Source organism: Corythoichthys intestinalis, chromosome 16, assembly GCF_030265065.1.
Source record: "Corythoichthys intestinalis isolate RoL2023-P3 chromosome 16, ASM3026506v1, whole genome shotgun sequence".
NCBI classification, from domain to species: Eukaryota; Metazoa; Chordata; class Actinopteri; order Syngnathiformes; family Syngnathidae; genus Corythoichthys; species Corythoichthys intestinalis.
The window spans coordinates 41816704-41841546 of record NC_080410.1 but is presented as its reverse complement, the minus strand read 5'-3'; the positions used below and the strand labels follow the sequence as shown (position 1 = coordinate 41841546).

The 24843-nt window shown below is 38.4% G+C and overlaps 1 protein-coding gene across 3 annotated transcripts in view; it reads left to right on the top strand.

The window, feature by feature from the left end:
* The window catches only part of ramp2 (receptor (G protein-coupled) activity modifying protein 2), a 33454-nt gene extending 22891 nt beyond the window's left edge, over positions 1 to 10563 (top strand). For all 3 annotated transcript variants that reach the window (XM_057817186.1, XM_057817188.1, XM_057817187.1), the window contains 2 exons: positions 706 to 883; positions 5352 to 10563. In XM_057817186.1, the coding sequence (XP_057673169.1) occupies positions 706 to 883; positions 5352 to 5601 (428 nt within the window). In that variant the 3' untranslated portion in view covers positions 5602 to 10563. The remainder of the gene's footprint in view (positions 1 to 705; positions 884 to 5351) is intronic.
* Positions 10564 to 24843: the final 14280 nt, after the last annotated feature.

Genomic DNA, 24843 nt, shown 5'->3' with positions numbered 1-24843 from the left:
AGCAGAGGGCGCCAAAACTCAGAAAAACACAACAAGTACACATTTGACTGTGCTGTCATTTTAATCTGTTTGAGCGGGGCATTTGTGCGTTAATTGCGTCAAATATTTTAACGTGATTAATTTAAAAAATTTATTACCGCCCGTTAACGCGATAATTTTGACAGCCCTAAAATATATTGTTATAATCATTGGTTTTGGATGTACTTTAATTATTTTCTGTATAAAAATTAATTTGGTGTTCAAAAAGTCTTTTTTCAAACTTGAATCTTGAAAAAGAGGAGGTCGTCTTATAATCAGGGCCGTTTTATATTCGGGCCAATACGGTACTTTAGTACTTAGTTATTATTTCTTACTGGTAACGCAGTAGTTATATGTAATGAGTTTATAATTCATGGTTCTATCGGCCAACATTATCGTCAACCCAAAATTAATGACAAACTCTCATCAAGACCATTTACCTTTTACTCAAAGTATGATAACAAAGTTCTACAATATTAAATTTCCATCATAATTTTCAGTTGAAATAAAAATCCACGGTAAAATACACAGCGACCAAAGTACAATGCAGTTTTTACCTGCATTTGACTGTTTTCCTCTTTTTACGGTAAAATTCTGGCTACCCTTGCCACCGCCGTCAATAGCATGATGATCAATGATCATTAACTGGCAGCCCTCCCTGTTTTAATTGGATGTCTATCTTTTCAGCTTGTGGAGAGAGCACCCTCAGCTGTATGCTTTTCCACGCTTACTGCGACAGTGTTTACGGGGGAGCCACCATGGACTGCCTGTACACACTCTTGGACCAGATGTGCCTTTGCAACTTCGAAGTCTCCATGGCGGCAATGAATGCCACCGACTGGTGTGCTTGGAGCAACGTGAGTGGGTAAGCAAAACTTCACTACAAAATTGTTTTCAAGTGCAGCAGAGCATAGACTGTAGACTTGGGTATCGCTTGGGGTTTATCTAATTCCACTTAGTGCTACTTGGTACTTTAAACATTTCCAGTGCTTAAATATTTTTTTAACAGATACATTAAAAAATGCCCATCAACTTATTTGAAGAAAATTACCCTGTCAAACATTACAGTGTCAAATTGAATACAATATGGAGTCAGTCTTTCAAAATTATTGTTCTGGCCCCTGATGAGCCATCTAAGATTTATTTTGTCTGTAAAGCAGTGTTGTTTTTGGCAGACCTTTTAATTTTCGTCTTAGTCTTTTGAGCGATTATACTTAATAGACTCAGTCATATTTTAATCATTTTAAAATGTTTGTCTTCATGTAGTTTTTGTCAACATTTAGTCAAAATGTTTTTGTCTGCAAAATTCTAGTTTTACTCCCAAAATAAATAAATAAAGGTTTCCAACTATTTCAAATGAACACAAGGATAACATCTGATAATACACACTTAGCAGGAAAAAAGTATATTATTTTCAATTAATTATAGTCACCTTGATGCCACGAACTGAATGTAAAAAAACGTTTGCGCGCCATTAGCATTAGCCTATTGCTAACGCGAACGTGAATGCTGTGCTAACGCTACAAGTTCCATTTAGTGTGTGATGATCACTCAGCACAGACCTTTAAAGGCTAAAGAAACATTGCATATTCTCTCTTGCCAAGATGAGAAAACAAATCTTACCGTGTGTGCAAGCGTGGAGAGGACACTGGTGAGTCAGGGGCGCACAGCATGTCACATGAGTGACACAACAGACACAGCTATGATGCAAGCTAACTTCACATAGGCTACACACATTCTCGTCTCGTCTAGTCTCTCAAGCAAGCCCAGCCCAGCCTATACGCAGACTATGCAGCTGCTTAGGGCCCCTGACCACTAGGGGGCCCCCAATCTGGCAACCTCATTTTATACGTTGTTAATAGAGCATTGTGAATAATGTGGCGCGCATTGCCGTTTATCTATGCAAACATCCATTTTCTTGTCATTACAATCTGGCAACCTGGGGAGTGACGTTGAACCTGCTTCGCGATGATTGGTGCTCAAACTTGCTTGGAAAATAGATGCACGAATATGTCGAAGAGAATTTATCCTTATGGAGCAGAGAAACGAAAAATCTGATTAATATACAAAATATGGACGTATGGGTTGGATTGCATGTATGGGTTTCACAGTACACTGTGATGAAATGTTGGGCCAAAAATATGGGCCCCTTGGCATTATTTTGCTTAGGGCCCCCAAATGTCCTGGGCCAGCCCTGCTCCCAAGCAAGGGCGTAGCTTTGCATTGGGACGGTAGGGACATAACACCACCAACTTTTCAGGATGCTCAAATTGTCCCCACCAACCTTTAAGCAACCTTATATGCATTATACAGGGTGATTCAAAAAGAATGTGCCAAAATAATCGCACATGTATTCATTTTAAAATCATTGAAATACTGTAGACTAAATTATTAATTAATTAATTGATTGATTACATTAATTAAAATTAGTTAATGATTTAATAAGATTTGAAAGTCTTTTTAACAAGTAAGTAATTCTAACAAATTAAAAGTCATATTGGCTTGATGTTGTCTGTGCCGCTGGTGGTAGACATTCAGCACTTGTAAAGCATGAAATAAAAACTTACATGTTTCATGCAAAGTTACACAAAGTTACATACAATGTTTGTGCCTAGCTAGTTATTAATTGTTTTTTTCTTAATTTATTTTTTAAATATACCGCAATGGTTTCGGCTGTATAATGAGTTCAGTTATTCAGATGATATAGATTGTCTTCCCGTACGTTGTAAGGATAGAATTGACCCTACCATTTTTTAGTGAATTATTTTCATTATGTTCAAACTTACATTTCCCCCTTTTCACTTGCTGAATGCGTCGGTCCCCACGCCCCAAACGCACGTTTGATAAGCTGATGATTTGACCCACCCCCGACACACACACACACACACGCAGGCACACCCTGACAGAAATACATGTCGACAACAGGCTGCCTCCTCCGCCCCCTCTTGAAGAGGAAGGGTATTATAAGTAGAGTTGTTCCGATCATGTTTTTTTGCGCCCGATCCAATCGTTTTAGTTTGAGTATCTGCCGATCCCGATATTTCTCGATCCGATTGCTTTTTTTCCCTCCCGATTCAATTCCAATTATTCCCGATAATTTTTCCCGATCATATACATTTTGGCAATGCATTAAGAAAAAAATGAATAAAACTCGGACTAATATATACATTCAACATACAGTACATTAGTACTGTATTTGTTTATCATGACAATAAATCCTCAAGATGGCATTTACATTACTAACATTCTTTCTGTGAGAGGGATCCACGGATAGAAAGACTTGTGACTTTGTATATTGTGACTAAATACTGCCATCTAGTGTATTTGTTGAGCTTTCAGTAAATGATACTGTGGCCATCCCAAATGCATGATGGGAAGTGGAACCATGACTGTGTGTCGTGCTACCAATTGATATATCTTCTCTGCGTTGGGAAATAACTTGAGGGGTTAAGACAATGATCAATTGCCACCTTGCTTCCCCACATTGCTTCCCATGATATTTCTATTCATAGGGAGAGGGATTGCAAGGCTTTAGCCAATTAAAAAAAGGCTCCAAAGGCTGCCAAAATTCACTCTACTCATTTAGTGTTGCCTTTTATCTCTCTATATAGGTAAAACGGCGTCATTACAGATTGAGCGCAGCGCATACATTAATTGCGTTAAATATTTTAACGTGACACATTTTTTAATAAATTAATCTCCGCCGTTTTTGGGATATTTTTGATAACCCTACCTTAAGCCTAAACTAAAGACTCTGGATGAGTGTAACTTATTATGTCTGTAACGTTAAATACAATTAGAAAACGATTTAATTAATATTTATATTTATATATATATATATAATAAAAAAAGGCATGGCCGATATTTTATTACCGATTCCGATATTTTGAAAATCACGTGACCGGACATCTCTAATTATAAGTTTTTTTTTTGGCCAGCAGCCACTGTAAAAAATGTAAAAAGACATCAATGTATTGGAGGTGGGGAACACACTACAAATTTTGCCGTTGGAAGTCCGACCTGCATCAGAGTTAGCATAACATTACACTGTGTGGATTTGCTAACCTGCAAAACTCGAGTAGGAAGCTGCTTGGAAGCAAATGTTCCTCTGTTTGTGTTTTCTACTGTTAACATTTATTAAAGAGTGAGAAATGTAGTGAACTCTGCTGGAAACTATAGAACAAGAAAAATGTGAGCAATAAGCTGCTTGGAGAGAGGCGAGTGCTGAGTGAATTTTGGCAGCCTCTGGGGCATTTTTTAAATTGGCTTAAGCCTTACAATCCCTCTCCCTACAATTAAAAATATCATGGGAAGCAATGTGGGGAAGCAAGGTAGCACTTGATCTTTATCTTAACATCTTGCGTTATTTGCCAATGCAGAGAAGATATATGAATTGGTAGCACTACACACAGTCATGGTTCCACTTCCCATCATGCATTTGTCCATGGCTACAGTATCATTTACCGAAAGCTCAACAAATACACTAGATGGCAATATTTAGTTACAATATACAAAGTCACAAGTCTTTCTATCCGTGGATCCCTCTCACAGAAAAAATGTTAATAATGTAAATGCCATATTGAGGATTTATTGTCATAATAAACAAATATAGTACTTATGTACTGTATGTTGAATGTATATATTCGTCCGAGTTTTATTCATTTTTTTCTTAATGCATTGCCAAAATGTATATGATCGGGAAAAATTATCGGGAATGATTGGAATTGAATCGGGAGCAAAAAAAAAAGCAATCAGATCGGGAAATATCGGGATCGGCAGATACTCAAACTAAAACGATCGGGATCGGATCGGGAGCAAAAAACATGATCGGAACAACCCTAATAATTAACCATGTACATGAAAAACAAAAATTGGGATGCCGCGAGCTGCCCACACTAGCGTTGCGATCGACCAGTCGATTCGACGTAATGAATACCCCTGATTTAGCATATCAATTAATTTCCGTAGGTTCATATTCGTGAGAAATGTTGCCCTGATGTCCGTTCACCCGATCTTTTTGGTCTTATTAATGTTCCATCCCGAGCAAAAATTGTCCCTACCAATGTTGAGACCAAACCCACGCCCTGGCTCCCAAGACTCGTTTTTAGCTCGTTATCCCTCGTCATCATCATGAAAGAGATATTGATTGACGAAATATTTCTGAACAGTGAGATGAGATGAACAATGAGTCTGGCAAGGAATCCCAGCATTTTGATAAAACCAAGTAAAGAATGGAAAAAAGGCAAAATCCAACTTTTTACCCCCTCTGGTGAACATAGAACTAGAACACAATATTCAAAGTTTTAAGAAAAAAACTTTTGTCTTTTACATAGGTTGTACAGCAGCTTAAGTCATTGCACTGAGAACATCTCCGACTGCCTGAGCATCCCATGGCCCAACACTTTGGTGGAGCAGACCTTTGTGGACATCCATCAAAGGTTTTTCAAGGACTGCCCCATGGAAGAGCTCAGCGACCCGGCGCCGCCCATAGTCTTCGCTCTGGTCATCACCCCCATCCTACTCATCCCTGTCATGGTCAGTCTAGTGGTCCTCAAGACCAAGAATGGAGACGGAAGCTCCTGATCTTTGCAATATTAGCGAGGGATAAATATCGGGTTTTGTTGGGACGAAATGTTAATATGTGAATACCACAGGATTCCATAGAAGAAAGGACCTGGAACTCTTCAATAAAAATGTTCCCAATGGCTTATAGTTATCCACACATGCGGTTGAGTCCAGTTGACGCTGGAAGGACTCCTTTCGAAACGATTTGACGGTTTACGCTTTTTCATTACGGACTTGTTTAGCTTGTCTTCCCCGCCCATTCATACAATATGATGGGATTACTCTTTCAAGTGTTAGCGACGTAGCTATTTGCATAGCTAAAACTTCTTGATACAGTGGTACCTCTACTTACGAAATTAATTCTGGAAATAGTCTGGTTACCTGAAAATTCCGTAAATTGTGAAGTGTTTTCCATGTAAATGTCCCTAATCTGTTCTAAGCACTACTGAAACGTCACATTAAAATTTTATAATCGAGATAAAACCAGGATAAAACAACTAACACATTTGAATCAATCCATATACCTAACCTAACATTTTTAATAGCTGAAATGAAGTAGATGATAGAACATAATGCAAAGGAAAAAAGAAAAAAAAAGAATTACCTTCCCTTTCGAGTGAGGCGCTGTCTCTTTCACGAGATCGAAAATGGCGTTAGCATTTCCTTTTCGTTAATCCAGAGAAGTCTCTCCATCTCATCATGAAACTGACTCCTCTTGCATTAAAGGATAGCCAGGCTCTTCGAAGGTGTTACGGCATTGATGCCGGCCGTCCTTCTCTTTCAGAATGGTGCCTCTTTCACTCTTCGTGACCTAAAAATGCAGGAGCCCAGTGTTGTTTTTGTCAGTCCTTTTATTTTTCGTCTTAGTCTTTTGGACGATATTACTTACTACCATAATTTATGACTATAAGGCGCACCTGACTATAAGCCGCCACCCACCAAATTTGACTCGCCATTTGTTCATAGATAAGCCACACTGGACTATAAACCGCAGCTGTCCTCACTGTATTAAGCAATATTCACACCAAAAGATATTAACCGGTAACACTACATTTGATAGCGGCAACCAAATGAACCACAATGAAGCATTGAACCAATTGGCTGCAAAGCTTCATTGCTTCAAAAAGCTTTGTTAGGCCATCACTGCTGCCTTTACTACCATAATTTATGACAATAAGGCGCACCTGACCATAAGCCGCCACCCACCAAATTTGACTCAACATTTGTTCATAGATAAGCCACGCTGGACTATAAACCGCAGCTGTCCTCACTGTATTATGCAATATTCACACCAATAGATATGAACCGGTAACACTAGATTTGATAGCTGCAACCAAATGAACCACCATGAAGCTTTGAACCAATTGGCTGCAAAGCGTCATTGCTTCAAGAAGCTTCGTTAGGCCATCACTGCTCCCTTGGGGAAGACAGTCAAGCTCTGCTGCAACCTGCTGTCAACACTATTGTCGTCCAAAATGACTCTTAACATGCATTGCAGTGCGACAGATGTAAATAACAATCAAAATTCATGATCTGTAATGGAGAGTAGTTATACAGCGCATTTATCTATATTGCTACAATGTCCAAAGCGCTTTACATTAGCACACATTTACCCTTTCTCACACACACACATTCACACACTAATGGTGCTGCTGCCATGCAAGGCGCTGCCAACCCATTGGGGGCAAATTAGGGTTCAGTGCCTTGCCCAAGGGCATTTCGACAGTCGTAGCCGGGAATCAAACCTCTGACCCTTCGGTCCCAGGACAACGCGAGCTACGAACTGCGACACGGCTGCCCCTCTCTTTGTTAATTACTTCTTCAGTTACTGTTCCAGGTGTTTAGTTGATTGCTAGTTATGGTATTTGGTAACACTTTATTTGACAGTGGTGCCATAAGCCTGTCATAAAACCATCATAATTATGACATGACACTGCCATAAACATTAATGAATGCTTATGACAGATGTCATTTTTTTGTAATCCGGCATACTATTTAACTTTTGAATGGATGTCAAGATCTGAGCAGGACATGAATGGAGTAAGTGACATAATTCATAATGTCATAATTATGACCATCTTATGGCAGTCTTATGACACCGCTCTCAAAGAAAGTGTTAGCCATTAACCTAAATAAATCAACAAATAAGCCAAGCCGCACTGGACTGTAAGCCGCAGGATTCAAAATGAGGGAAAAGAGTAGCAGTTTATAGTCCGAAAAATACGGTCGTCTTAGTCATATTTTAGTCATCCCAAAATGTGTTTGTTTTTGTTGACCTTTACCAAAAATGTTTTCGTCTGTAAAATAAATTTAAAAAAATACTCCAAAAATGAATAAATTAAGGTTTCAAACTATTTCGAATGAACATCGACAGACGAACACAAATTGTGGCGTCTATATTACAAGGACAAAGCCAAGTTTGAGATAATAATACACACTTAGCAGGAAAACAGTACATTCGCGAAGGTGAATGCTATGCTAACACTAAAAGTTGAACTGAATGTAAAAAAAAGTTCGCTCGCCATTAGCATTAGCCTATTGCTAACGCGAACGCTACAAGTTACATTTCGTGTGTGGTGATCATTCAGCACAGACCTTTGAAGGCTAAAACAACATTGCATATTCTCTCTGCCCAAGATAAGAAAACAAATCTTACCGTGTGTGCGTGAGTGCAAGCCCGGAGACTGGAGAGCAGCAGCCCATCACATGATTGACACAACCAGACAGTGCTTTGAAGCAGGCTAACTACTAGAGGTGGGAATCTTTGGGCACCTAACGATTCAATTATAATTACGATTCAGAGGCTCCGATTTGATTAGAAATTGATTATTGATGCACCACAACCCCCCCGCTTTTATTTTTTTGTACACTAGTTCCAAAATTGTTCAAAAATTCTCTCAAGCTAAACAAACTACTATTTCAGTATCAAGTTAACCGTTAAAAACAGTAAATAAAATACTCAATTCCCCATTCTGCATCGGCAGCTCTAAACTACATTTAATTAATTTAATGTTGTGAATCAGCCGTTAAAGTTGTTAAAATTGCTCCCGTTATTCCATAATTTCCCTTATGTCTACCTTCGACGTGAAAGTTTTAAAACTGTTTCATCATTTAAAGATAGATTCAAGTCAAGATTTTGCCAATTTGTTTTTGTTTTTTTTTAAGATAAAAAGTAATTAGGTTCGCTACAACAGAGTCTTCTAGAAAGTCTACTGCTTTAAGATGGCGCCTGTTTACTAGCGCGGGAAAGTCTGTCATTTCGCATCTAGTTTTTGGTATATGATCTAACAGGGCCGTCGTCTGTCATTTCACATCTAGCATCTAGTTCTAGATACAGTATATGTGATATCTACCATAGCCGTATGTTGCCGTATGTACAGTGGGGAGAACAAGTATTTGATACACTGCCAAAGGGAAAACCCATTGGCAGAGTATCAAATACTTGTTCTCCCCACTGTATGTAGCAACTAGCAACTGGGCGCTGTTTGTAGCGGCTGACGGCTGCAGTCAGGTATTATTGTTTTTTTTTTTTTTATCTAGCAGCATGAGTTGAACATGATATTTACTCTCGATCCGTTCCTCTTTGCGTCCTGAAGACCGCGCTGACTGTGTTTTATTTCCGCTTTATCTGGTGTAATTCAGTATCGGAATTTGGATGTTTGTGAATCGTTCTCTAATCTTCCACGGCCGAATCGCGAATAATCTAAGAATCGGAAATTTTGCACGCCTCTACTAACTACATATAAAATGTCACACATTGTGAACATGTGACGGAAACTATTGCGCATTTCCGTCTCGTTCTCGTCTCATCTCATCAGATGATAACTGGCATTCGTTTCGTTATGTCTCACCATACACGTTTTTAGCTCAATATCGTCTCGTCATCCTCATGAAAAAATTGTTCGTTGACGAAATATTTTCGTTATAGTCATCGTTGACGAAAACAACACTAGAGGAGACCCGTGCTGTACTGTCCTACTCATGTAGTGAACCGTGTGCGGGCTTACAAAAAAGCGAGGAGACTTGTGCTCTTTTGGCGAAGACGTCGACCCACTATAACAACAACAACAACACCACTGCGCCTGTGCACACCATCATACTGCGACACCCAAATTTGAAACGTCATAAATGATAGGCCAGTAGGAGAGCAGAATTGTGTTACTGAAGCATGATGGGAAAGATCATGACCAACAGGGCAGCAGAATTTAATGGTGTGACATTTAAAAGCAGAAAGCAGGAAGTACATAAGTATCTTTTACAGTCCTGTATAGTATTTTTGCCTTTCGTAACATGAATTTTTTTTCTTAACAAGAGGTAATATTTTTCCGTTGGGGTGTGTTGTAACCTGAAACTTCCGTTTGTAGAGATGTTTGTAAATAGAGGTACAACTGTATACATGGCTTCTTGTTACAAAAAACACTTAGTGGCCTTCAGTGCAGAACTGGAATTTTTTTTTTTATAACAAGACCTTTTTGGATGGGTCGCACTTTATTCATTGGCTGACATTAATGGCAATAGGCATCCAAATGGACTGGAAACATGAACAGTGGATTGGACATATGTTAAATTTAATGGCAGGTAATTTAATTTGAAGCAAATAATGCAAAAAAAAACTATGACAAAAGCTTAGGAGCTTGCAAAGTAGATGTAGATGTATTTCAGTGGTCGGGCAGGATGGAATGGCAGAGGTGTTGGAACATTAGGAGGAGCCTTCTTTCCTGCTATTGTCTACTTTGAAAACACAATATTTCCTCCCATATCATCCTCAGGAGAGTTGATTTATATTTGACTTTATTTTAGTGACAGGAAGCTTAAGATATTAATAATGTTTCGCCTTTTTGGAGTGACGAGAAAAAGCTCTTTATAGGGCTTTCGGATGTTCGCAGTTCTTATTTATGTTGTATTTCGGTGTCATTTTGTAGAATCTAAGTGGAAATGTAATGTGTTATCATTAAAAACATCTTAAACATTCTCATATAAGTGACATGTTTGAATTGGTTTGTCCGTTCGACTTCTCCTTTTTCCTTCTAATATGTTTCATAATCAATACAAAGCAGATCGTTCCGCCTCCAGCGTATCCTGCAGGTTTTACAACTCAATTATGAGATTCATACTGCAATGATTTTTAAACAGTGGGGGAAAAATATTCATAGATCGATTAAGCCTTGGAAAATAATGCAAAATTAATCATTCTACAAAAAATGATCAAGAAAAATTATGCTGAAATAATGGAAGTGAAACAAATAATGCTATATGGCGGAAAACACAGACAAGGCTGAAAAAGCATTTTCTGCTCTTGCACCCCTCTTTAAAATAAACTGCTGTAGCAGGTTCATGGCGCATTAAGTGCCCGAACTATTTTTAATTGGTCCGTTTTACCCTGGAAACCCCCGTTTACAGATGTCGTGCAGCCGTTTTTGTTTTAACCAAGCCTTGAAAAGAAGGTAAGTAATTATATTTATTATTCGAAATGTCTGTCATTTTTAGCTTAGAATCATTAATTGATGTCTAATATTTAGTTTTCAAAAAATACAACGTTAAAAAATTATTCACTCGCATATTTTAAACTTTTAAACATATTACGTCACAATGAAAAAAATAGTGTCTCTAAATAAGTCATGGATATCTACCTCATAACTATCGCTTAGTTGCATTTTTTTGTTACTGTCGCATTTCCCCCAATATTTTAGATGCTAAATAATCGATCCAAACAAAGAAAAACAAACAAACAAACAAACAAACAAAAACTTAAAAGGGTAACTTTTAAAAGGGTAGATGTATAAAAAAGAAAGTCTCGACCACTCCTTGATGTCTGGGATTTCTGCATCGCGACCCTTGTTATATTACCATGTTTCACCCTTCAAATCCCCCCAAAATCCGGCTGTGGCCATTCACAGCTGTGTCTTGACACTCACTGATATATGCTACATGGAGTTTTTGGATCGAAAAAAGGTAAGTACGTAATAATATCTTGTTAAAATCACGGCTTCTTTAATGATCTCTCTCATGCTCTCACCTCCAGTTCGGGTATTGCTGTTTAAAATTGTTTTTGTTTTAAAAATGCCCTCCTGTTCAACATTTTTCTTCCCCCAGAAAATTGAGATTTTAAGCTTTCCAGTGATGTATCACACATGCATACTGGACAATTTTGAAATTTGGCCAAATTGGGGGTCTCAGAGCAGAACTACAAGTCACCTCAGTGTTTTCCACCGAGTAAATATGCATAAAACTAGAAAATGGTGTGGATAAAATATATAGGGTGGTGTAGCCCTTTATAGGGCACTCATCGGCTGCCATTGACGGCGCTAGACGTCCAATCCAATCCAATCCTGTGAGGGCCACATAACTTTTCCCTTCTCTGATGAGGGGCCGGGGTCAATTTGTAACAGAAAAAGTTTGACGATTGCAGGAGTGCCTAAATGTAAAATTTTACTGTTTTTCAGAAAGCCACAATTAAATAACCCTTTCTGGATTCTTCACGGAACAACAGTAGATAAAATGAATATAATATAATATAATATAATATAATATAATATAATATAATATAATATAATTAGGGCTGTCAAAATTATCGCTTTAACGGGCGTTAATTAATTTTTTAAATTAGTCTCGTTAAAATATTTGACGCAGATGCCCCGCTCAGACAGATTTAAATGACGGTACAGTGAAACGCTCACTTGTTAATTGTGTTTTAGGGAGTTTTGCCGCCCTCTACTGGCGGTTGGTTGCGACTGATTTTATAGGCTTCAGCACCCATGAGCATTGTGTAAGTAATTCTTGACATCAACAATGGCGGGCTACTTGTTTATTTTTTGACTGAAAATTTTACAAATTTCATTAAAACGAAAACATTAAGAGGGGTTTTAATATAAAATTTCTATAAATTGTACTAACATTTTTCTTCTAAGAACTAGTCTTTCTATCCATGGATCGCTTTAACAGAATGTTAAGAATGTTAATGCCATCTTGTTGATTTATTGTTATAATAAACAAATACAGTCCTTATGTACCGTATGTTGAATGTATATATCCATCTTGTGTCTTATCTTTCCATTCCAACAATAATTTACAGAAAAATATGGCATATTTTATAGATGGTTTGAATTGCGATTAATTGCAATTAATTACGATTAATTAATTTTCAAGCTGTAATTAACTCGATTAAAAATTTTAACCGTTTGACAGCCCTAAATATAATATAATATAATATAATATAATATAATATAATATAATATAATATAATATAATATAATATAATAACACTGTTAGTTAAATAGATAATAACCAAATAACCCTCTCTGGGTTCTTCACAGAAAAATCCAGGAAATAAATAACACAAGTATAAAAAAAAAAAAAAAAAAAAAAAATGTTCAGCGGGCCGGACCAAATGTGGAGACGGGCCGTATCTGGCTGGCGGGCCGTAGTTTGGGGACCTCTGATCTACAGAATTCTGGAGCATGAGTATTAGCCTTGGAAAAGTCAGAATCGGCCTCTGCTGTGCAGTCTAGTGTTAAAATGTTATTGGGGCCCATAACCTGAAAGTATTTCTATTTTTAATCATTTTAATCTCAGTTAACTTTAAGGCTGTCAGTGACGGTGCTCGGCGCCCAGTCCATTTAGGCTGGAAACGTTCGTTCATTCAAAACCAGAGCATTCACAGTCATTCGGTCCGATTTTCGGGGCATTTACAAGTCACTTGCTGTTCATTTTAGGGCATTTACAGGTCATTTCCTGTTGCGTTTGAGTCACTGCCTATTCTTTCGGGTGATTCCCAGGTCACTTCCTGTTCTGTAACTCAAAATACACTGAAAGTGACCCATTAAATACCCCCAAATCAATAGGAAGTTACTGAAAATCAACAGGTAAATGACCTTAAATGGCCCAAAATTACCTCACTGCCTGGCATTGGCTGCCACTGACGGCCATAGATGGTCAATCCTTTTGAAGTGGGAGGGATGGCAGCGAATGAACGAATGTTCATTCGCTGCCACCCTCCCAGTTCAAATGGATTGGACGTCTACTAGGGATAAACTCATTCCAATTCATAGCAGAAGCTTGTTTTTCCTGTTTATTAGTTCTTTGTAGAATATCCTGGAATGATTTCCTGAACAATGTAGCGATAATCGTTGTATCGCCATATCATCAGATTATCGTTATCGTGAGCTTTGTATCGCAAATCGTATCGTATCGTGAGGTACCACGAGGTTCCCACTCCTATTAATTACCGTATATTACTGAAATTCAGTTTTAGTTAATATTTCACTTAATTTCTTTTCATAAAAAATATACAAAAAAAAAAGCCAACTTGGTGATTAAACACACTCAGCAGGAAAACAGTAAGATGGTACCGCTATTTACGAAATTAATTGGTTCTGGAAGTAGTTTCTTAACTTGAAAATTCTGTAAGTAGAGATGCATTTTCCATGTAAATGCTCCGTTCCAAACCCCCCAAAACGCAAACATATATCTTTTACAATGAATATAAATGCATCAAAACATTTAACAAATATATGTTAAAATTAGATTATTGCACCATAAACATTAAATCTGAGTTGTGCATAATGCAAAAAACTAAGAATAAAGAATACACTCATGTAAAGCTGTCGGAACACAAGGGGCAAATGAAGAGGAGGCTGGGATACTCACATACACATACAGCAGAGGTCCCTCTTAGCCAATTGGATGCCAGGAATTCTAGGCAATTGCCAATTGCAGAGCAGCTATAAGTACTGTATTTTTCGGACTATAAGTCGCACCTGAGTATAAGTCGTACCAGCCATGAAATGCCCAACGAAGAGGGAAAAAAAACCCATGTATAAGTCGCACCGGAGTATAAGTCGCATTTTTGGGGGAAATATACTTGATAAACACAACACATAGAACAGATATGTCATCTTGAAAGGCAATTTAAAATAAAAATACAATCGAGAACAACATGCTGAATAAGTGTACAGTATGATAATGTTACATGATGAATGTAACATTGACTTATCCTGACTTATCGTTTAAAGCACACATTAAACAAACCTGTAGAACGGCTTTCTTTCACCTGAGCAACATCGCCAAAATTAGAAATATTTTATCTAAAAGCGATGCAGAAAAATTAATTCACGCGTTCGTTACATCGAGATTGGATTACTGTAACTCCCTACTTGCAGCTTGTCCTAAAAGTTCTCTAAAAGGTCTTCAGCTAGTCCAAAACGCAGCAGCAAGACTTTTATCAGGAACCTATAGACCCTACCCACGTGACGTCACAACTCCGCCCTCCTGACTGGTGCCGCCCAATTGTCCGTCAACACATCGTGTTTACCTGTTACGGCTACGTACATTCCTCCCATTTACGGCGTGTTTTTCTGCTCGTTAACATTAATAATCAAAATGGTGAAGGCGTGTGTGGCGGTCGGTTGCAATAACAGAGAAGATAGACGGAGAGACTTGAAGTTCTACCGGATTCCGAGAGAGCCGGAGAGGAGAGAGCGAGATGGGCTGCTGCAATTCGACGAGAAAACTGGGCTCCAAACGATTACCACAGATTATGTAATAGTCATTTTTTGTCTGGTAAGATGCATTTAATATATATTTAGAGGGTTTTGGGCTGACAACCACAATTAAGATCATTGCTAGGCTAACCGCCGACAACATACACGTATGTATGTAGTGAGAGTGCTATCGCTAAACCATATAAACATTAAAAGCCCTAGCTCCATTGACAAATGACATGAAATACATTAGACTTGACAGTGGATGTTAGCAAGAACAAAAGATTTTGAATTGAAAATTTCGTAACTCACCTTTCCAAGCACAAGATAGTTTCCTGCCAAATTTTCGTGGACGAGGACCTGTTTCACCCAACCAGCAACGAAGTATTTATAAGCCTCCAAGCTCTTAAAGTTTTTCAAACTTTCGTGAGAATAGGCTGCTTTTGTGTGGACAAGATAGTTTTAAATATCAGGGTAGCTAGCAGATGTCAGGCAAATACGCCGAAGACAGCGGGTCGAAAAACATCGATTTAGGCATCAAATATGGATCTGGCGAATGGATAAACTGAAGCTTTTCCACATAACGCCTTTTATGCAACGCATCAAGTGAGTTTACGGCATCCGAAAGCACCGGGTCTTCCATGAAATGCATTATAAATTGCTCGATCAATTGAGACCATTGATAATACAGACACAAAATGCCGGACAAGGGGGCGGAACAATACAGCGACACGTGTTTTTGTGACGTCGGTGGGTGGGGTCTATAGAAGAGAGCACATCACCCCTGTGCTCCAGGCACTTCACTGGCTTCCAGTCGAGTTTGGAATTAAATTTAAAATACTCCTTCTTACATTTAAGACCATTAATGGGTTGGGGCCATCTTATCTCACCGATGCTCTGGTTCCATACCGCCCCAACAGAACACTCCAATCTCAGAATGCAGGTCTACTGGTAGTTCCCAGGGTTTATAAAAGTACTGTCGGAGCTAGAGCCTTTAGCCACCAAGCCCCTGTTTTATGGAATCAGCTTCCAGCTAGTATTAAAGAAGCCGAGACAGTCTGCACATTTAAGATTAGATTAAAAACGTTCCTATTCGACATAGCTTATGGTTAGGCTAGTTGAAGTCGGAGTAGACTCACAGTTTAGTCGAAGCTGCTCTAGAAGCTATAATGCTGAGTTCTATCTCCTTTTCTTACTCTACCTACCACTTGTCTTACTTTATTTCTATTTTCCAATGTTAATATCTAGTTGTCTAGTCTCTTCATCACTAGTCACCTGGTGTCCCCTTTCCCCCCTCCCCTCTGGGGAGGGGCTATTTTTCAGCTGCAGCCTCCTGACTGTCCGGACCCCTGGCTGGATAGACGTCCTCGCTGCTACCCCCGTCTCATCTGGCTAGATGGACCTCTTCTTGCTCCTTTACTCCACTGCATTTTTACGGACTGTAATTTCGCCTGCTAATTCCCATTAGCAGTTCTGGGGTTCCTGTCTATCCGTCCTGGGAGTGGATCTCTCCTGACTGTGGTACTCCCCGAGGTTTCTCATTTTTCTCCCAATTGGCTCTGGAGTTTTTGGAGTTTTTCCTTGCCGGCATGGAGGGTCTTAAGGATAGGGGATACCCAGGACTTGAACTGTATCTATTCATCTTTGTTGCTTCATTTTTAATTGTGTATCATATTGCCTCTGTAAAGTCCTTTGAGACATCTGTTGTGATTGAGGGCTATACAAATAAAATTGAAATAAATGAAAAATGAATGAATGAACAACGAAATGCGAACATGGCCGGTATGTTAACGTAACATACAGTGCCTTGCAAAAGTATTCGGCCCCCTTGAACTTTGCAACCTTTCGCCACATTTCAGGCTTCAAACATAAAGATATAAAATTTTAATTTTTTGTCAAGAATCAACAACAAGTGGGACACAACCGTGAAGTGGAACAAAATTTATTGGATAATTTAAACTTTTTTAACAAATAAAAAACTGAAAAGTGGGGCGTGCAATATTATTCAGCCCCCTTGCGTTAATACTTTGTAGCGCCACCTTTTGCTCCAATAAACAGCTGCAAGTCGCTTATGTTTCTATCAGTTTTGCACATCGAGAGACTGACATTCTTGCCCATTCTTCCTTGCAAAACAACTCGAGCTCAGTGAGGTTGGATGGAGAGTGTTTGTGAACAGCAGTCTTCAGCTCTTTCCACAGATTCTCGGTTGGAATCAGGTCTGGACTTTGACTTGGCCATTCTAACACCTGGATACGTTTATTTTTTAACCATTCCATTGTAGATTTGGCTTTATGTTTTGGATCATTGTCCTGTTGGAAGATAAATCTCCGTCCCAGTCTCAGGTCTTGTGCAGATAACCAACAGGTTTTCTTCCAGAATGTTCCTGTATTTGGCTGCATCCATCTTCCCGTCAATTTTAACCATCTTCCCTGTCCCTGCTGAAGAAAAGCAGGCCCAAACCATGATGCTGCCACCACCATGTTTGACAGTGGGGATGGTGTGTTCAGGGTGATGAGCTGTGTTGCTTTTACGCCAAACATATCGTTTTGCATTGTGGCCAAAAAGTTCAATTTTGGTTTCATATGACCAGAGCACCTTCTTCCACATGTTTGGTGTGTCTCCCAGGTGGCTTGTGGCAAACTTTAAACGAGACTTCTTATGGATATCTTTGAGAAATGGCTTTCTTCTTGCCACTCTCCCATAAAGGCCAGATTTGTGCAGTGTACGACTGATTGTTGTCCAATGGACAGACTCTCCCACCTCAGCTGTAGATCTCTGCAGTTCATCCAGAGGGATCATGGGCCTCTTGGCTGCATCTCTGATCAGTTTTCTCCTTGTTTGGGAAGAAAGTTTGGAAGGACGGCCGGGTCTTGGTAAATTTGCAGTGGTCTGATGCTCCTTCCATTTCAATATGATGGCTTGCACAGTGCTCCTTGAGATGTTTAAAGCTTGGGAAATCTTTTTGTATCCAAATCCGGCTTTAAACTTCTCCACAACAGTATCTCGGACCTCCCTGGTGTGTTCCTTGGTTTTCATAATGCTCTCTGCACTTTAAACAGAACCCTGAGACTATCACAGAGCAGGTGCATTTATACGGAGACTTGATTACACACAGGTTGATTCTATTTATCATCATCGGTCATTTAGGACAACATTGGATCATTCAGAGATCCTCACTGAACTTCTGGAGTGAGTTTGCTGCACTGAAAGTAAAGGGGCCGAATAATATTGCACGCCCCACTTTTCAGTTTTTTATTTGTTAAAAAAGTTTAAATTATCCAATAAATGTTGTTCCACTTCACGATTGTGTCCCACTTGTTGTTGATTCTTGACAAAAAAATTAAATTTCATATCTTTATGTTTGAAGCCTGAAATGTGGCGAAAGGTTGCAAGATTCAAGGGGGCCGAATTCTTTTGCAAGGCACTGTAGCTATTAAGAGTTATTCAGACAACTGTAGCATAAAGAACATGCTAAAAGGTTTACCAAAACATCAGTGTTATTCCAAAACACCAAAATAACATGTGAAATGATATAATAATGTGTTAATTATTTCACACATAAGTCACTCCAGAGTATAAGTCGCACTCCCAGCCAAACTATGAAAAAAACTGCGACTTATAGTCCGAAAAATACGGTATGTTACGTTCAGTCAACTCTGGGAGCTGCAAGTACCAGCCATACTGTAGTTTTGCCTTTCATATCCTGAAATTTATTTGTTAACAGAGCCAATATTTTCCCATTGAGGCATGTCTTAACCTGAAAATTCTGTCTGTAGAGACGTTAAGTAGAGGTACCACTTTATATTATTTTCAATTAATTATAATTGAACACAACAAACTGTATGTAAAAAATTCTGTTAGCGTTAGTCTAATGTAATATGAACGTGAATGCTATGCTATGCCAACGCTACGAGTTACATTTAGTGTGTGATTTTCAGCCAGCACAGACCTTTAAAGGCTTAAGCGACATTGCATATTCTCTCTGGCCAACATAGGAAACGTTTTTAGCTCATTATTGTCTTGTCATCGTCATGAAAAAAGTGTTCGTTGACAAAATATTTTCGTTATTGTCATCGTTGATGGAAACACTGGTACAGAGTAATGTTTAATAATGAAAAAATACTCTTTCAACATCGTCTGCTTACATTGCTTTAATATTCATTACATTAATTATAATAAATTCTTTTTGTATCAGAACAAGCAATGAGACTTCAGTGTCACACCCTCATTTTGCTACTCCCTGTATGTTCACTTGCATGTGAATGTGCATGGTGACCTCCTTCCTCTGGATGTGAGGGGTCATCCTCGCCTCCACCCCAGCAGGAGACCCACCCTCATATTGTGTTGATGGTCGCACTGGTGCCTATTGCTGCTCTCTGACGTAATTGAAGCCCAAGTGTAAAAACGGCATCACTCATTGGCCGCCTCCCATTTCAACACTTGTCTTTTAGTCTATGTTATCACTATTATTTTTGTGGCGCAAAGTGAGCAAACATCGTCCTCTAGTGGTTATAAAATGAACATCTAGTGAATAGTTATAAGTATCAACCTCCTTGGATGTTCCCCCATTTTATTGCATTCGTAAACCAATCATGGTCAAAACAATTTGGCATCTTCAACACAAATATTATTGCGTAATGTCACTGTTGAAAGCCGCTTAAAAAAAGAAGTCATATTAGATCCCAACTAGAGTTTGCCAGCTTGTGGAAGACTCCGTGGTCAAGTAGAAGATTCTTTGGTCAAATGAGATCAAAATTGAGCTTTTTTGGCAGATAAGACATTGTGTTTGGCGTAAACCAAACACTGCACATAACCAAAAACACCATCCCGACTGTGAAGCATGGTGTATTGTTATTGAAATACATTTACACCTAAACTTTATTATAAATGTCCAACTAATAAAAATGCAGTAGTACCTCTGCATAAAAATATAATTCGTTCCAGCACTTGGTTTGTAAGTTGAAACGGTTGTATGTCGAGCAGGATTTTCCCATAAGAATACATTATAATGCAATGAATTCGTTTCACAGCCCAAAAACCGTGCTAAATCCTTGATAAATACTGAAGGTACAATCACAAATAACAATTTCACATGGCAAAACAAATACATTTTAAATACAAATCAGAATAATAATAATAATGTAATAATAATAATAATAATAATAATGTCACGAATTAAGCTCTAAAGTGGCGGTTGTGTTTTGCATGCTGTTCTTGAACGCACCGTGTGACTGATGAGAGTGTGAGAGAGGTGGGGAAGAATGGGAAGTTTTTGCTTTCTCTTTTCATGTCCTGTTGTTTTCGGCATCGGCTACGGCGGACAGTAGCCGTGTTACGTTGCACAAGTTCTGAAATAAATGATTCAAAAACCTGACGTAGCTGGCGACTTCCTTGCCGATGTTACTAGTAATTGTCAATAATAATGCCATTTTTTTCCATGATTCATTTCTGAATGCAATTGAAAAGGCAATGAATACTTATGATAGACACTGTAAATATGAGTTGAGAATATTACCCTGACGTACTTCTGTCTTAGTCCCATACTTTTGTCCCTACAGTGTATTTTGGATGAACTTATCAAGATTAGATTTTGCACAACATTGCAAAAGAACAGCTGCAGCTTGTGTGGGGCGGCGGACTCTTGGCTCTGGAACCTCTCAAGGGGCGTCCACAGTGGGGGGCCCCGCTGTGTCCCCTCACGGCGGGAGGCCAAGAGGTCCGACAGAGTGGACGCTGGAAGAGCAAAACAACCAAAGGGCAACTGTGTCAACGTGTGCTCCTGCTGGTGTTCTGGCCGCCATCTGTGCAAGCTTCAGTCATGGAAATAGCACATGAGTACAACGATGTTAAAGGTAGTGCTTGTGCTCTCATTAAAAGTGAATTAAAATGACAGCTTGTGAGAGAAAAGTATTCTCTTATTGAATTTTAAAATTTACTAGACTGCTAATATCAAAATAAAAAAGAAACTGCAATCATTGAAAAAAAACAATAAAACAAAAAAAGTGAGAAAATGCTGAATGGTAAATGGATAGACAAAAAATACATATATTTTTTAAAATATTAAATAGAAAATCATAAACTTATATAGAATACCGTAATTTTCTGACTTTAGGCGCACCTGACTATAAGCCGCCACCCACCAAATTTGCCACGAAAACGGCATTTGTTCATAGATAAGCCACACTTGTCTATAAGCCTCAGCTGTCCTCACTCACTGTATTGGGATATCTTCACCAAAAGATATTAACCGGTTATTTGACAGCGGCATCGCAAGACTATCATAAGACCAAATGAATCACCATGAAGCTTTAAACCCAATGGCTGCAAGGCTTTATTGCTTTAAGAAGAAGCTTCATTTGGCCATCACTGCTCCACCTGCTGTCAACACTGTTGTCCTCCAACATGCCTCCTAGCATGCATTGCAGCGCTACAGATGTAAATAACAATCACAATTCATGTTCTATGCTAATTATTTCTTCAGTTACCGTTCCAGTTGTTTCATTAAATGCTAGTTATTATATTTGGCAACACTTTATTTGACCGTGGCACCATTACATTATCATAATTATAATATGACACTGCCATAAACATTAATGAATGCGTATGACAAATGTCATTTTGTGTCATGTGGCAAATTATTTCACTTTTGAATAGATAGATCAGATCGTAGCTGGACATAAATGGAGTTAGTGACCAGTGTTGGGCACGTTACTTTAAAAAAGTAATTAGTTACATTACTCACTACTTCTTCCAAAAAGTAACTGAGTTAGTAACTGAATTACTATATAGTAAAAGTAACTAATTACCAGGGAAAGTAACTATTTCCGTTACTTTAAAAAGAACTTGTTGTATGTCAAAGAATTTGAAATTTTCTGAGCAGTATTCGAGTCAGTGGAATAGAAAAGAACAGACAGGTAGTTAACTTGTTAGGTGCTTCATCAGATTTGAATGGCTTACCACAGATGTCGACAAAAGCTTTGCCCCGGGACATAAATTACACATTACATGCAGGTTATTTCCTTTAATTTCGACAAACTTGAAATAGTGTCTATAGCTCCACCTCTTAAAGGACAATTTTTCTTCTGAATGCTCTGCCATCCCGACCCTGTGCATCTGTTTTGCGTGTGTGTGTTTGACGCACGCGCTGTTCCGGTTTGCTTGTGAAATCACCGGCTCTGATTGGCTTACCACGACACATGACTCTAACCCTCAGTCAATCACAATCACTTCCATCGCATCTTTCGAGGGGCTGCATTTAGGTAGGCTCGTTTCCCGACAATTCACGTCACCTTCAAAGAGTCTACCGTCCTCAAGATGGAAGCAGAATTATTGCTGGCTGACAGTGGGAGATGGGAACGAGGCTAGCATCAGGTGTAGCAAACAGAGAAACGTTACCAAACTTTGGGAAGCATTGTCTAATTGAATGAGCTGGGACAAACAGCTTGGAGTCAGAAGTACGTGCGCTATTCTCGAACCTGAACGCACCCCAAGTCTTGGATGACAAATCAACAGAGCAGAGAGTCGACTCGACACGGCTGGTAGTTTCTTCAATTTATTCAGAGTAAGTAACGCACCGCTTTTGACAGTCAGTAACGGTAACGGCGGAAAAAGTAATTAGTTAGATTAACCCGTTACTGAAAAAATAACGCCGTTACGTAACGGCGTTATTTATAACAGCGTTACTCGCAACAATGTCAGTGACAACATTTTCCAGGTGACAGTTAATGACATCTGTCAAAGGCGTTCATTTATCCATGACAATGTCATATCATAATTATGGCGGTCTATGCCTCCTAGCATGCATTGCAGCGCTACAGATGTACATAACAATCCAAATTCGTGTTCTGTGCTAATTATTTCTTCAGTTACTTTTGCAGTTGTTTCATTAATTGCTAGTTATGGTATTTTGTAACACTATATTTGACAGTGGTGCCATAAGACTGTCATTAGACAATCATAGTTATGACATGACACTGTCATGAGTATTTATGAATGCTTATAACAGAAGTCATTTATAGTGTTAATCCAACAAATTATCACACTTTTGAATGGATGACACTTAATGACATAAGCATTCAGTAATGCCCATCATAGTGTCATGTCATAATTATGACACTGTCACTGATACTGTCTTATGACAGTCTTATGACGCCGCTGTCAAATAAAGTGTTACCTATTAACCTAAATACAGTAAATCAACAAATAAGCGGCACTGGACTATAAGCTGCAGGATTCAAAATGAGGGGAAAAAGTAGCGGCTTATAGTCTGAAAATTAGGGTATACAGTATTTATACATACTGTAGGTGTAATCGGCTCCATTTTATAGATTATAGTAACAGAACCTGGTTAATAATCACTGTAGCCTCTAGATGGCAGTATTTTATAGCTTTTTAGGTGCTGTTAGCTTCAAATTTAATGCTAATACAGTATTAATAATAAAAACAGTGTAATGATAAAAAAAAAAAAAAGAAAAGAAAAAAAGAGTGGATTAACGCTAAATGGACAATGGAAAGAAATTAAAAATAACAGTTAAAAAAATCTAAATTATTTAATAGACAATAATAGATGTGCGTATATATTAATATATATATTCCATATTTACATACTGTAGATGTAATCGAACCATTTTAAAACAAATTTGTTCAAGTAACAGGACCTGGTTGATAACCACTATAGCCTCTAGATGGCAGTATTTTAAAGCTTTTTAGGGGCTGTGAGCTTCCAATTTAGGTTATCTGAAACGCTACCTTTTTACTTACTGCTCGTTTCTGGATTGAATGCTTTAAAAAAAAAAAAAAAAAAAAAAAACATCTATGCAAGTACAGTGACATTACAACAATCTCATTTCAACGTCATAGCCATACGTTTATGTTAATGTATCAGCCGGCAAACAGCAATATTGTTGCAGGTGGCACACCCGTTATTTGACTGCCTCCACATAGTAGAGGCTTAGGCACATATTGGCTTGGATCAACAGACAATTATATCAGAAAAAGATATGCCAGCATGGTAAAATCCTGTATCCATCCACCTCTAATATCACACCACGGAGGATTTACACACATATGGAATGCTAAGCATAACAGAACAGATACTGTATACCCACTGTGGTTTAAATATGTTGAGCCTCTTAAATAATAATCAAATACATGAAAGCTTAATTCCTGTACTGTTTTCATATACCGTATGTAGGCGAAAAGTATAAACACAGCGTGCACATATTTGATAAAACTACCCATCTGTGTGAGTGCAAGTGCATGTCTCAGCTGCCCACACTTAGATGCTCATCATACATTTACAGGCACAATGACGATGTTAATCAATGTTTTGTGTTTCCGTCGATTTGGATGAGTCGCTGAGTAAATGGTCAATGTATTGATCCAGGCAGCTCTATTTTATTTCTCTCAAAAGTCTCTCAATTCAGGTTGAGAAAGCGGTTAATTCACTCAACCATAATTCTTTAATTACATAACCTATATAAATAAATATATATGGCGGAAAACACAGTCAAGACTGAAAAAGCAGTTTCTGCTCTTGCACTCCTCTTTAAAAGAAACTGCTTAAAACATTTGTTTAAACCAAAACAACTGTTGTGTTTGATAGAACTATATGTCTATTTGCTGCCATAGCAGATTCATGGTGCATTAAGCCCCCAAACTATTTTTAATTTGTACGTTTTACCCTGGAAACCCCCATTTACAGACGTCGCGCAACCCCTTTTGTTTCAAACCAGCCATAAAACAAAAGTAATTAATTATATTTCTTATTCAAAATGTCCTT